This window comes from Elephantulus edwardii, unplaced genomic scaffold, assembly GCF_000299155.1.
Source record: "Elephantulus edwardii isolate Elephantulus edwardi_28Jun2011 unplaced genomic scaffold, EleEdw1.0 scaffold00307, whole genome shotgun sequence".
Lineage (NCBI taxonomy): Eukaryota > Metazoa > Chordata > Mammalia > Macroscelidea > Macroscelididae > Elephantulus > Elephantulus edwardii.
The window spans coordinates 727,613-740,781 of record NW_006400057.1 but is presented as its reverse complement, the minus strand read 5'-3'; the positions used below and the strand labels follow the sequence as shown (position 1 = coordinate 740,781).

Below are 13,169 nucleotides of genomic sequence, written 5' to 3'. Positions count from 1 at the left end.
GTCCATGATCCACCTTGAGTTGGTTTTTGTATATGGAGTGAGGTGTAGTTCTCAGTCTTTTCTCTGGGAGAGTCATTCCATGGATTCAAACAGCCAACCTTTTGGTCAGAAACCAAGCATTTAACCCTGTATCACCCTGTTTGTTGTAGACACAGTCAAATTCTAGTAATCATTGTTGTTGTTATGTGCCATCAAGTCACTTGTGACTCATAACAACCCTATGCACAATAGTCCCAAACCCTGCTCTATCTTGAGCTGACTTCATTCATTGTCTCTTGACACATCTACCCCTATTTTCCAGTCACTGAGTCCATCCATCTCATCTAGGGTCTTTCTGTCTTGCACTGGCCCTCTACCCTTCTAAGCATGATGTCCTTCTCCAAGGACTGGTCCCTCATTACAACATGTTCAAAATATCTCAGATGGAGCTTCAAACTCCTTACTTCCAAGGAGCAGCCTGGTTCCAACCACTCTAGGATGAATATGTATAGACAATTCCAAATAAGTATAAAAGTAAACAAAAGAGAGTAATTACCCCCATCTGCTCATTAACAGCTTTAGTAATTAACAATTCTCATCACGCAGCTTCAGTAATTATCATTAATATTATTTAATCAGTATCTCCCCATATTTCTCACTCTAATTATTATTAAATCAATTTTGAGCATCTTTTATTAAATATATGAAGAGAGATCACTAAACAGTAGGCCCTCAGAGAATTTCACACCCATACAAAACCCACAATAATTCACAAGTGTTGTCAAATATTCAATCAGTGCTCACAACTCTGAAGTTGCCAACTTGACTTTACAGTTGGAATCGGAAGCCAGATAAGATCCTCTCTTTGGGACTGATAGGTGTCTTAGTCCATAGATTTCTTCTCTTACATTTTTCATTTTAATTTAAAACTAAAATGAAATCTTTTGTACTACCGAAATATAATTTTGCTTATTTTATTTTCTTTTTCTTTCATTCTTTTCTAATAGCTCCTTTGCATTACTTTGCCCCCCGAGTGTCAGGCCAAGAACGATCCCCACCTGTTGGTCATGGTTCGTGACTCCTACTGGCGCTTCTCCTTTAAACCCTTCCAGTTTTCTCATTACAGCAGCTTCCCAGCTCAGTCTGACTTCCACCAAAGAAAGCTTTGTTTTATATTGTGTCCCTTTGAATAGATTCCAAGTCATACCAGCTACAGGCTACAGTAGAACTTCCCCATCATGTTTCCAAGTCTGTAGTCTTTACCAAAGCATACTGCCAGATCTTTCTCCCACAGTTCAAACTACCAGCCTTTTGATTGGCAGCTGGATATTTAACCTTCGGGCTACCACGGCTCTTTTTAAAAGGCTTGTTGTTGTTCTTACGTGCTGCCCAGTCATCTCCAGCCCACAGCAATCCCTGTGTCCGGTAGAATTAACTGCTAGCTGATCCTGTGCCATCCTCATGGTCTCTGCTGAGCTTAACCCCATTACTGTGGTCAGTTTGTCAGCCCATCTCTGAAGGTTTTCTTCTCTTTCATTGACCTTGTATTTTCCAAAACATGTTGTCCTTCTCTAAGGACTGGCCCCTCCCAATGAAATTCGCAATGTATGTCAGACAAAGTCTCACCGTTCTTACTTCTAAGGACCATTCTGGCTCCACTTCTTCCAAGACAGATTTGTCCATTCTTTTGGCAGTCTGTGGTATCTGTTCAGTCTTCTTCATCAATACTAAAATTCAAAGACGTCATTTCTTCTTTGATCTACCTAATTAATGGTCTAACTTTCACGTGTATATGAAGCAACTGAAAATACCAGATGTGCGTTAAAGAAGTGTTGGCTGCATGCACATGATCACATCTGACCACTAACTTCACAGAAGGGAACCGTCCCGTCAACAACATCCACAATACCAAACCAGTTCCCATAAGATCTGGCATGGGCTCCACGCTCTGCCACCCACTTTTTCTAATTCTAACACCAATTATACTGCTCTGCTTCTGTGTCTGAAATCCATTGCAGTGGCCACACTGACCTCACAGAACCATACTTAAGGTTTTGAGATTTACTAGGGAAGTTAACCGGTTGCAGTTCAGGTTGGCAACAAGGTAACAGGATACAGTTCCTCAGCTGGACAGTCTTAAGGATGCTCAATACTCTGGTTAGTCAGTTCTTGGATCTCTCATGCTGTAAATCTGTAAGGGAGATTGCCGACTTTTGCTTGAAGAACAGCCGATGCATTTTAATCACTGACTTTTTGGTTAACAGTGCTCCAGGTAATGCACTGTGCTGATAGAGCAAAAGGAAAGGAGACAGTGTGTGATAGAAGAAAAGGAGTGGGAAAGGAAAAGAAAAGAAATTACTTTAAGAAGCAATTTCTATACCACAAATCAGAATACCTATCTATAGACTAGGAAGGTTTTCAGAGTCGTGATATTAAGCTTTTACAAAGTAGCCCAAAGTTTCTTTGGTAGCTTTTCAAAGTCCTCGGGTGATGTCACATATCCAAATTTTAAAACCACTGTTGCAATGTGTTCCTCCCCAGTTTTACTTCATAGAAGGTACTTATGTAGGAAATGATAATTTTTTTCCATTCACAGTAGAGTCCATTGCAAGATAAATGATGATAGCACTGTAAGGAAAGAATAAAGATACTTGCTTTTGCAAGATAAAGGACTTATTAATTGGATTAAAGGCTTTTGTTCTCTGCAGTTAATGTAAAGTGAATATTGGGAATAGGATTGTCTTGAAAGATAGACCAAATTAATCACTGATACATTCCCTACTGTGTCTCCTCATTTTAGAATGTTGCTTTTAAATTACCTGGGCAAAATTGGATCTAAAACTCCTCTGATGGCAGCTGCAACTTTTTCAGTTGGTTGGAATAGCTTTGCTTGCACGGAGTCACTGGAGAAGCCCCTGAATTGGCTGCTTTTTAATTACTATTTGACAACCTGCCTGCAGTCTTCAGTTAATAGGTGAGTCATCTTTAACACCTGTTGCCTACAAGCTTTTGTGATTCATGCCTCAACAGTAAAAAGTTTTCAGGCATAACGCTGTGAAATAATACTTGTAAAATTTACTTACTATAGGCATTTGCCACTCTACTGAAGTTTTCTTTGTATTGTAAATATACAAATTTATTTTTTACATTTACATTTAAACTAGAAATACTGATAATGTTTTCTTTCTGTACCCTGACTAGATTGTCATTTACAGTTCCTAGGGAACATGTAGCCACCACGCTTTGGAGATTGCTTTTCTAAATTATTCAGTTACTCACTCACTCATTCCTGTCAAGTTGGAGCTGACTCCTAGCTGACCCACCACTGAATTTTCAGAGACTATAAATCATATTGAAGGAGGTCGTTCATCTTTCTCCCATGAAGCAGCTGATAGATTTGAACTGCTTGCTTTGGGATTGGCATTATAACCACTTATCCACTAAGCAACCAGGCTAGTGATTTAGTATGGAATGTTTTCAGTAGCATAGTGGGCTATTTCCTTGTATTTTTCTACGTGCTGCTAGGCTTGTTATTAGCTTTTGTCCATTTGGTCCCCAACTTGTTGACAGAGTAGACAGTACGCAAATGAGTGACGCTGCCAACCCAAAGACAGGGCTCGAATCCACCTGCAACCGTGCTGGGGAAAGATGGGAAGTCTCCTGCCATGCTATTTACAGCCTCTACAGACTGAGTTAGTTCTGATTCGGCAACAGTGAGTTTGAGGTTTTCTTAGTTTGTCAGGAGATTGATTGACTTTTCTTCCTAAACTATCTCGATTTGAACACTCCACTGAAAAACTGTTTATCATCATGGTAAAATGCAAGCTGCTGACAGGTGGTGGCTGCATGTAAGGTGTGTTTGCTTATGATCAAAAAGGGGAGCATTTTACCACTGAGCCACCATTGCCCTCATCACTTACCTTATCAGTAGTACTTGATTCTCTCCTTGGTAGGAAGTAAAGTATTATGTTTCTTGAATGATAAATAATATGACACTTAAACGGATGTTGACAGGATTGTATGTTTTAGAAAGAAGGATGCAGTTCATGTGGATCTTCAGCCTCAGCATTTCTGCCCTTGCTTAAACACTGTCTTTGGACTGGTTTGTCTGGAATTGTGTCTTTATCTTGTAACAGTTAAAATGGCATTGTGGTTGAGGGCAAAGAACTGTTTCTTTTTGTTTTTTGTTTGTTTTATGACTGGTGCAGTGTGTCTTCAGGTGACTTGATAAATTTATAAACACACAATAAAAAGACAGTGAATTTGTAACACCAAGGAGGTATTTACTCATTAGAATAATCAATAGAAAGGTAAAAAAGGAGGCATTACCCAAGGATAAAGCCCAGAAGGCAAAAAGGCACAGTTTAGAATAACTTTACTATAATCACAAGCAGGAAGCTGAGAGTTGTTACTAGGTGAAGAATGTTCATTTATGTCATGTTGTTGTTAGATGCCATCGAGGTGAGTATGATTCATAGTGACCCTATCAACCATAGAGCTGAACCCTGTGCTAGCCTGCGCCGTCCTCATCACCTCTGAAACACTTGAGCCCATTGCTGCAGTCACTGTGTCAGTCCATCTAGTTGAGAGTTTTCCTCTCTTCTGCCTGCCCTCCACCTTTCCAAGCATGACGTCCATCTCCAAGGAACAGCCTTTTCTAACTACATGCTCAAAGTATATGAGGCAAAGCTTTGGCATCTTTGCCTCCAAGGAGCACTCTGGCTGCATTTATATCAGTTTGTTCTGTCAGAAGTCCATGGGATATTCAGTATTTATGTCATATAACAACTATATAGTTGTTGTTATGTGACATCAAGTCACCTGCAACTCATAGCGACCCTATGTATGGGAGCTCTGAAACCTGCCCTGTCCTGAACCAATCTCACTAACTCTGACAAACTTACCCCCATTGCCGTAGTTACTGTATCCATCATACCCGGAATCTTCCTCTCCTGTGCTGTCCCCTCCACCATTCTGAGCATGCTGTCCTTCTCCAAGGATTGGTCCCTCCTGGCCACATGCCCAAAGTATGTGAGATGGAGCTCCAAAATCCTAGCCTCCAAGAAGAAACTTGGTTTCACCCTCTCCAAGACAAACTGATTTGTTTTGTTGGCAGTCTAGATTCTTCTCCAGCACAACTCAAAGGCATCAATTCTTCTGTCATCCTTAGTCATTACCTACATCTCTGATGCATAGCAAGTAATTGTGAAGACCATGGACTGGATCAGGCACATCTTAGTCTGTTGACTGACATCATTGCTTCTCAGTATTCTGAAAAGGTCCCTAACAGAAGATTTACCTAATGCAGTTAGCCTTTTGATTTCCTGAATGCTGTTGCCAAAAATGTTGATTGTGGAGCTGAGCAAGCTGTAATGGTTAACAATCCCAATCTCTTCTCCATCCATCATGGTGCTGCCAGTTGGCCCAGAGGTGAGACTCTTTGTCTTCTTGATGTTAATCTTCAATCTGTATTGAAGACTACAGTCTTTGACCGTCTGCAGCAAGCACTTCAAGTCCTCCTCAGTTTCAGCAAGCAGGGTTGTGTCATCTGCATAACATAGATTGTTAATGCATTTTCCTCCAATCCTTATGCCACATTCCTCCTCATAAAGCACAGCCTCCTGAATGATCACTCAGGACATTATTAAATCTTTTTAACTTCATTTATTTGTTGCCACTGAGATGGAACCCATGCACAGGAGACCATCAGGTTTGGGAAGGCTGTAAATTGTGCAGGAGATTGCCTGTCTTTTGCCCTTGGCGTTGCTGATGTGTTCAAACCAGCAGAGAGGCTGAGAATTTGGGTTTACAGTGCCAGTTCCCACAGACTACCAGAGCACTTTTGTTTTTAAAAAGGGCAATTAATTGTGCACAGCTTATTAAAGAATGGAGAAAAAAAAAACCCACCAACTACCCATAGTTATCCTGAAAGTTCACATCGTGATTTAAGCTTAATTTTTTTTTTTTCAGCAAGATCTGTTTAATTAGATGCTTTAAGGTCATGTATCTGCTTCTCCAATATAAAAGCAGTATGGGTTGATTGTTGTTGTTTGTTTAATTCAATAAGAATTTACAGAGACTTTGGATTTCCATTCATTGTTGCACTTTGATTTAAGCTTAATTTATTTCTAAAATTACAGATGTTTGTGAAAAATATTGCTAGAAAAACTAATAAATAAAAACTAAACCCACTACCATCAAGTCATTTCTGACTCCTGACAACCTTCCATTGGGTTTCTGAGGCTGTGAGTCTTTGAGGGAGGAAACTGTCTCTCTTCCTCCTGTGGAGAAACAGGTGGATTAGAACCACTGACTTTCTGATTAGCAGTGTGCTACACCACCAGACTTCAGTCTCTGTCACTCTCATTGCCATCAGGTCAGAACCAACTCATAGCAAGTTTTCAGAGGCAGGAAGAGATTGTCCTTTTTTCTCTTTCAGAACAGCTAGTAGATTTGAACTGCCTGCCTTTGCATTGGCAGTGCAACTCCCTATCCACTAGACTACCAAAGCTCCCTCCAAATATCAGTTGTTGAGTATGGCTCATAGTGACCCTGTGAACAGCTGACCTGAACCTTTCCCATTCCTATGTCATCCTCATCATCTCTAACACACGAGAGTCAATTGCTGTATTTACCATGTCACCTTGTCTCATTGGGGTCTTCCCCTCCTTCACTGGCCAATCTTCCCAAGCATGATAACCCTTTCTAAGGAATGCTACTGTGTTCTTATGTGCCATCGAGTTGACTACAATTCATAGCAACCCTGTGCACATTAGCTCTGAACCCTGTCTATTCTGAGAATCTTACCATCTCTGGCACACCTGTCCCAATAATCCCAGTTCCTGTGTCAATCCATCTCATCCAGGGTCTTCCCCTCCTGCGCTGTCCCTCCACTCTTCCAGGCATGATATCCTTCTCCAAAGACTGGTCCCTCCTGATAACATGCCCTAAGTGTATGAGATAGACCTTCAAAATTTTTCTCTCCAAAGATCAGCTTAATTTCACCATCTCCAAAGCAAACCTGTTTGTTCCCTTAGCAGTCCACGGTATTTCAAGACGCTTCTCCAGTACCACAACTCAAAGACATTGATTCTTCTTCTGTCATTCTTAGTTGTGTCCATCTCTCTGATGTATAGCAAGTAATTGTGAAGATTATGGCCTTGATCAGGTGCAACTTAGTCTCTAGACTGACATCACTGCTTCTCAGCACTCTGGAGAGGTCCCTGACAGCAGACTTTCACAGTACAATTCTTTTGATTTCCTGATTGCTGGTGCCAAGAGTGTTGATTGTGGATCCGAACAAGCTGAAATTGTTAACAACCTCAGTCTCTTCTCCATTTATCATGGCCCAGTAGTGAGGATCATTGTTTTTGGTTTTGTTTTGTTTTGTTTTTATTTTGGGCTTCAATCTACATCGAAGGCTGCAGTCTTTGACATTCTTCAGCAAATACTTCTGGTCCTCCTCAGTTTCAGCAAGTAAGGTTGTTTCATCTGCATAGCACAGGTTGTTGATGAGTCTTCCTCCAAACCTGATGCCACATTCTTTCTCATAATGGTCTGTTCCACATATAGATTGAAAAGGGTTGGAGACAGGATGCATCCCTGATGCACTCCTTTCCTGATTTTGAACCATCGTGTCCAGTGGTCATTCAAATGAGAAGGGTAGTAAGAAAAGTGAAGAGTGATTTGAGTGAAAAATCAATTGAACTCCCTCCAAATCATCAGTATTTGAAAAGTAAATATACAAAACTAAAAATACTCATTTTCCATCCAGCAATTTAAAATATGTTTGGGTGAAACACCATTGTGCTCTTGCTTTGGTTTGATTAAGTAAATATTCATATAATCAATGAGTGCCAACTGCATACCCTGTGCTAGGCTATTAGATTATTTATTGTTGTGCATTTTAGTGTGAATTAATTTCATTTTCACTATTGTAATTCTTTTGTTCTAGGCATCGGCATATGTTTGTAAAACAAATTGATATGGATCATGTCATGAAGGTAAGAGAGAAACATTATGTAACATTTCTATTTTCTTATTTGAGTCCAAGAACAAATTTTTTTTTTTTATTTTCCAGGCTAAATCTATCAGAGAGTTTGACAAGAGGTTCACTTCAGTTATGTTTGGATACCGAACGATTGATGATTATTACACTGATGCTAGTCCCAACCTGAGACTAAAGTCAGTCGGAATTCCCGTCCTGTGTCTGAATTCTGTGGATGATGTTTTCTCACCCAGTCATGGTAAGACAAAGATCTCTGTATAATTTTTACATCAATTAACTGTTTTAAAATATTGTTATTTTTTTAAGATAGAGTACTGGGAAATAAAGTATCAATCATATTTTTCAGTGTGATGAACAAAAGAAAGCCACTGCAGACTGATGACACAATTTCTAATGTCTTGAATTACTTGTCACATGTTTTCACAAATCCTTATCTAGTCCACCCTGAGTTTTGAGACAAATGATGAATCCCAGTATTTTGCTTTTCTCCTTTTTACCACTTGTCCTTCTTATGAAATATTCTACTCTTGGGACAGATTGTATTAGAGTATCTTTGCCTCAAAAGCACATTCTCATTCTTTCATTTCCTAGACAGAAGCTTTTAAAGTCTCCCTTCCCTTCTGTGTCTGGAAGATAACGTGAGACTTTATGAACACAGTGGCCCTGAATAGCTCAGTGACAGCAGCACAGGATGACTATTGAATTATAGTTGCAAAGAAGCAATCTTTCGATAATATCCCTCTGGATAATTTGTGAAAAAAGATTATGCCAAAAGGACCTTTTTTGTTTTCAATTTTAAAAAAGGAATTTGATAACAAATATGGACATGTGTTCATACAGTGAAACAATATAAAGTGATTAGAATCTTACTTTTTTAAAAAAAAATTATTTTATATTGGTTTACATACAAAACTCAAATTGTTTCACACTATCCATTCACATTGTCTTTCTTTTTTTAATATTTGTATTGATTTTCACATAATAATACCTTTACAATATGTTTCATTCATATACATTGTTATATACAATCTTTCATTTACATTGTGTTTCATATTCTTTCTATTTTTTTTTTTGTTTCTTGTGATTTTTTTTCCCTATAATTATATTTTATTAATTTTCATAAACATTTACAGAGATTTTGGGCTTCCACTCATTCATTGTTGCACTATATTCTTTCTATTTTACATTATTTTTATACTGGTTTATTTACAAGATTTGAATACATTGTTTTCACACCAGATCCTTCCCATTTCCCTTACACTTCCACACATCAAACTGTGCAACCCCATGTCTAAAACCCCGTCCCCCACACATCCTCACCCCTCTACTTCCACCTCCCTACCTCCCTTGGGTCCTCATCCTTATTATACAATAATAGTTTTATACAGTATTTGTTCTTATAGGACTGAGTTAGTTCACTTAGCATAAAGCTCTCCAGTCTCTCCCGAGTTAGGTAATAATTTAGGTAACCATTGCGCCTGTGTGCTGTGTAGTATTTCATCATGTGAAATGTACCATAATTTCTCAATCCATTCAATTGTGGTTGGACATCTGGGCTGTTTCCATATTTTTATGATGATGAATAATGCTGCTATGAACATTGGTGCACAAGCCTCCATTTGTGCCTCAGTTTTCATTTCCTTGGGTATATTCCCAGCAGTGGAATAGCTAGATCATATGGAATTTCTACCTTCAGCTTTTTGAGGAAACGCCAAACTGCCTTCCAGAGTGATTGTACCATTGTACAATCTCACCAACAATGTATAAGAGTTCCTATCTTTCCACATCCTCACCAACATTTCTTACTTGCTGTCCTGTTAAACTTTGCCACTACTACTGGAGTGAGATGGTATTTCATTGTGGTTTTGATTTGCAACTCTTATTGCCAGTAAATTTGAGCATTTCTTCATGTGTCTGTTGACACAAGAAAAAGACTGATAATCCAATTACAAAATGGGCAAAATACATAGAAAGAATTTTCACAAAGGAAGGTATTTGAATGGCAAATCTTACTTTCTTAAGGATCCACAGACTTAGTTTTTTCTAATGAAATGTCACAAAACAGGTTTTAAAACCTTTTTTCTCCTTGTTTCACCCTAAATACTTTTGAAACATTCTCCTCAAGGACTTCATTTTAAAAAAAAAAACCAAACAACCAAACCTATTCTGACTGTAGGTACATCACGTAGATATTATGAAAATTTCAAAAAAACCTCAATATATTTAAAGAAAAATCCCCTGCTGTTCTTCTAGGAAATTCCATTTTATTTTGTGATTTATGGGTCATTGTAGGTCATTTTAGGTAGTTGAACTTTTGGTCTTTGGCAAATCAGGAAGAGAGACTGTAAAGTGTAGTATTGGTTGTTTAGGCTCTTTTCATTGGATTAAGGAAGACTAGCATTTCCCCATAATTTTTATGTTTCACTGACCATTTTACTAACAAAAAAATTTAGCCTGGCCCACGCGGTTGATGTTTAAGCTCATTATTTCCTATTGTCTTAAAATAGTCTCGCCACATCAGCATAGCGGACAGTTGCGTGCAGTCCGAGTGGGCAGGTGGCCAACATCTTTCACATGACTCGTTACTGCTCAGCCTTCTTGTGCAGATAGGACTGTAACTGTCAGTGTTAGGAGCTGCTGTGTGGGGTACTCAGTGTGAAACCAGTTCAGCATGTCTTCATAATCACATGAGACACAAAGGCAGCACTCAGAATCCAAGGCTTAAATGGTGGAAAAGGAAAATCCAAGTTGTGTCAGTCGTTGCCAGTCCTGTTGCCAACAGTGCCCACTAATGCAACAGCATATAGAGCTCTACTCCGTAAGATTTTCAATAACTGATTTTTTAGGAAGTAGGTCACCAGAGCCACCTTCTGAAATACCTCTGGGTAGACTTGAGTCTGTTTAACAGCTGAGTGTGTTAACTGTTTGCACTGCCAGGGATTCCATCAGTTACCTTGATTCTCGAGATAGGAGATGCCCACGTTAAGGTCTTCTTCCTTGAGATGGATGTGGCTGCCTAAGAACGTGAGTTAAGCCTCCTCTTGTCTTGCTCCATGTTGGTTCAGGGTCTCTAAGTTTATTCAGAGGAAAGGAAGACTCTCAATGAGATGGATTGACACAGTGACTGCAGCAGTGTACTTGAATGTTGCTGCAAATGTGATGATAACACTGGAAAGGAAAAGGTCTCACTGTTTTATTCATGGGTCACTTTTGTCTGTTAGATGGCACCTAATAATCAGCTTATTTGAGAGATGACATGAGGGGTCCAAGAACCAGGCTAGTTCTGTGCTGTGGCATCTATCTCTTAGAAAGGACACCATTTATATGGTGTGTCAGCTCCCATACATACTCTTGGAACAATGGAGTGGGGTAAGGGGCTTATTTGCCCCTAAGAAGTGAAGATCTAATTATTGCATCATCCGCATTACCTTAATTAGAGAAATAAGATTTGGCAGAATCTAGAATCAAAACTCTTCTTCCACCAAGGTGGGATCCATTTATGATCTTTTTGGGTTTTGGTAAAAAATTATGTTTAAAATTAGCCAGTTGGACTCAGTTTAGATGATCCGAATTTCATTGGCAACAGCCAAAGCATAGGCACAGTGAACACAAGTATGTCATTATCCTCTCTCTTCTTCATGGCTGACTCAGTAGTCAGGGTAAACTTGATGAAGGCATAGTGGTCAAGCTTGCTTCTCTTGAGGGTGCTCTTCTGGAGGTATTTGGGCTGCCCTCGGAGTCTCAGCGTCTTAGGCCACTGGAAAGCTGGTGAAGTGCAGATCTGGATGCCCTTCAGGACTGCCTTCTTGGCCTTTAATGCCTTTGCTTTGGCTTTAGTTTTGGAAGTGACGGGGGCTTCCTTCTTCACTTTTGGCACCATCCTCGTAGAAAGGCCCGTTATGATCTTAAGTGAAAACATTTGAACCTTCTGAGGTCTTACACAAAGCATGGGAGGAAAATAATAACAATAAAGCAACTTTCATTAACATTCTCTAAGTGAACTTTATGCTCAGGATAGATTTCTTAGAGCATGTGAAAGACTGTCATTATCAATCATATTCAATTCAGCTATTTCAAAGCAAAGATTTTCTATCTCTTTACTAAAATATAGACAGAGAAAGAGGAAAAAGGAACTACTCAGAGAGAAACACAATTACTATTTGTGAATATTTTATCCCTTTTCTCTTGCAATTCATCTCCCTGGGAGAAAAATAGGCAGTTTGCTCTCCTAAAGATTTACGGCCTCAGAAACCCGATGGAGAATGTACTTGAGTCAGAATCAACAGCAATGGCTAGAGGTTTTATCCACATGTAGGTAGACGGCTCTCATGCTACAGTGATTAAAGATCTTGGTGCCAGCTGAAGGTCACCAGTTCAAACCCACCAGCTGACTGCTCTGTGGGAAAAAGCTATGACAATCTGCTTTGTAAAGATTTCCAGCTTTGGAAACCTGGTAGCAGCAGTTTTACTCTGTCTTACAGACAACTGATTTGGAATTGACTTGACAGTGGGTTTGGTGAGGGCTAGTTTTGCTTTTTTGAAAGTATGTTTTTACTATATAAAGATGATTATTATTTTGACTCTTTAATACACTAATTAGCCTGAAGAATTTATCTACATGTAACAGTAATAACCAAAGTAATAAATTCTGCGTGTATAAACCCACACTGTAGGGACAGCTGGGTAGCATTTAGTGTAAGCACTCACTGTACCTTGAATTATCCTGCCTTAATTTCTCAAAACAAGATTGGATCTTTGCTTTGGTGTTGTGATTAAACAATTGGTTTGATTCCTCCAAAAATGGTGGTTCAGTATGTGATCATAACCATATAAACAACTGATACAAATTTGTCACTCCATTTATTCATACATACTACAGATATTTGTTTAATGGTGATTTACATTGATTACCAACAGTAAAGGTATACACTTTTCCTAAAACAAACTGGTAATGATTGTAATTTTTTTTTTCCTTTTTCTCCATTCCCTCCCTTCCTCCCAAGCTATTCCAATAGAAACTGCTAAGCAAAATCCCAATGTGGCTTTGGTCCTTACTTCGTATGGAGGCCATATTGGTTTTCTGGAAGGAATCTGGCCCAGGCAGTGCACTTACATGGATCGCGTCTTCAAGCAGTTTGTGCAAGCCATGATTGAACATGGACATGAACTTTCTAACATGTAG

The 13,169-nt window shown here is 39.1% G+C and overlaps 1 protein-coding gene across 1 annotated transcript in view; it reads left to right on the top strand.

Moving 5' to 3' along the window:
- Window positions 1-13,169, top strand: part of ABHD3 (abhydrolase domain containing 3) — a 71,074-nt gene extending 57,905 nt beyond the window's left edge. Inside the window, exons 6-9 of the mRNA XM_006901062.1 lie at window positions 2,780-2,953; window positions 7,934-7,982; window positions 8,060-8,225; window positions 12,991-13,169. Of these exons, the coding sequence (XP_006901124.1) occupies window positions 2,780-2,953; window positions 7,934-7,982; window positions 8,060-8,225; window positions 12,991-13,169 (568 nt within the window). The remainder of the gene's footprint in view (window positions 1-2,779; window positions 2,954-7,933; window positions 7,983-8,059; window positions 8,226-12,990) is intronic.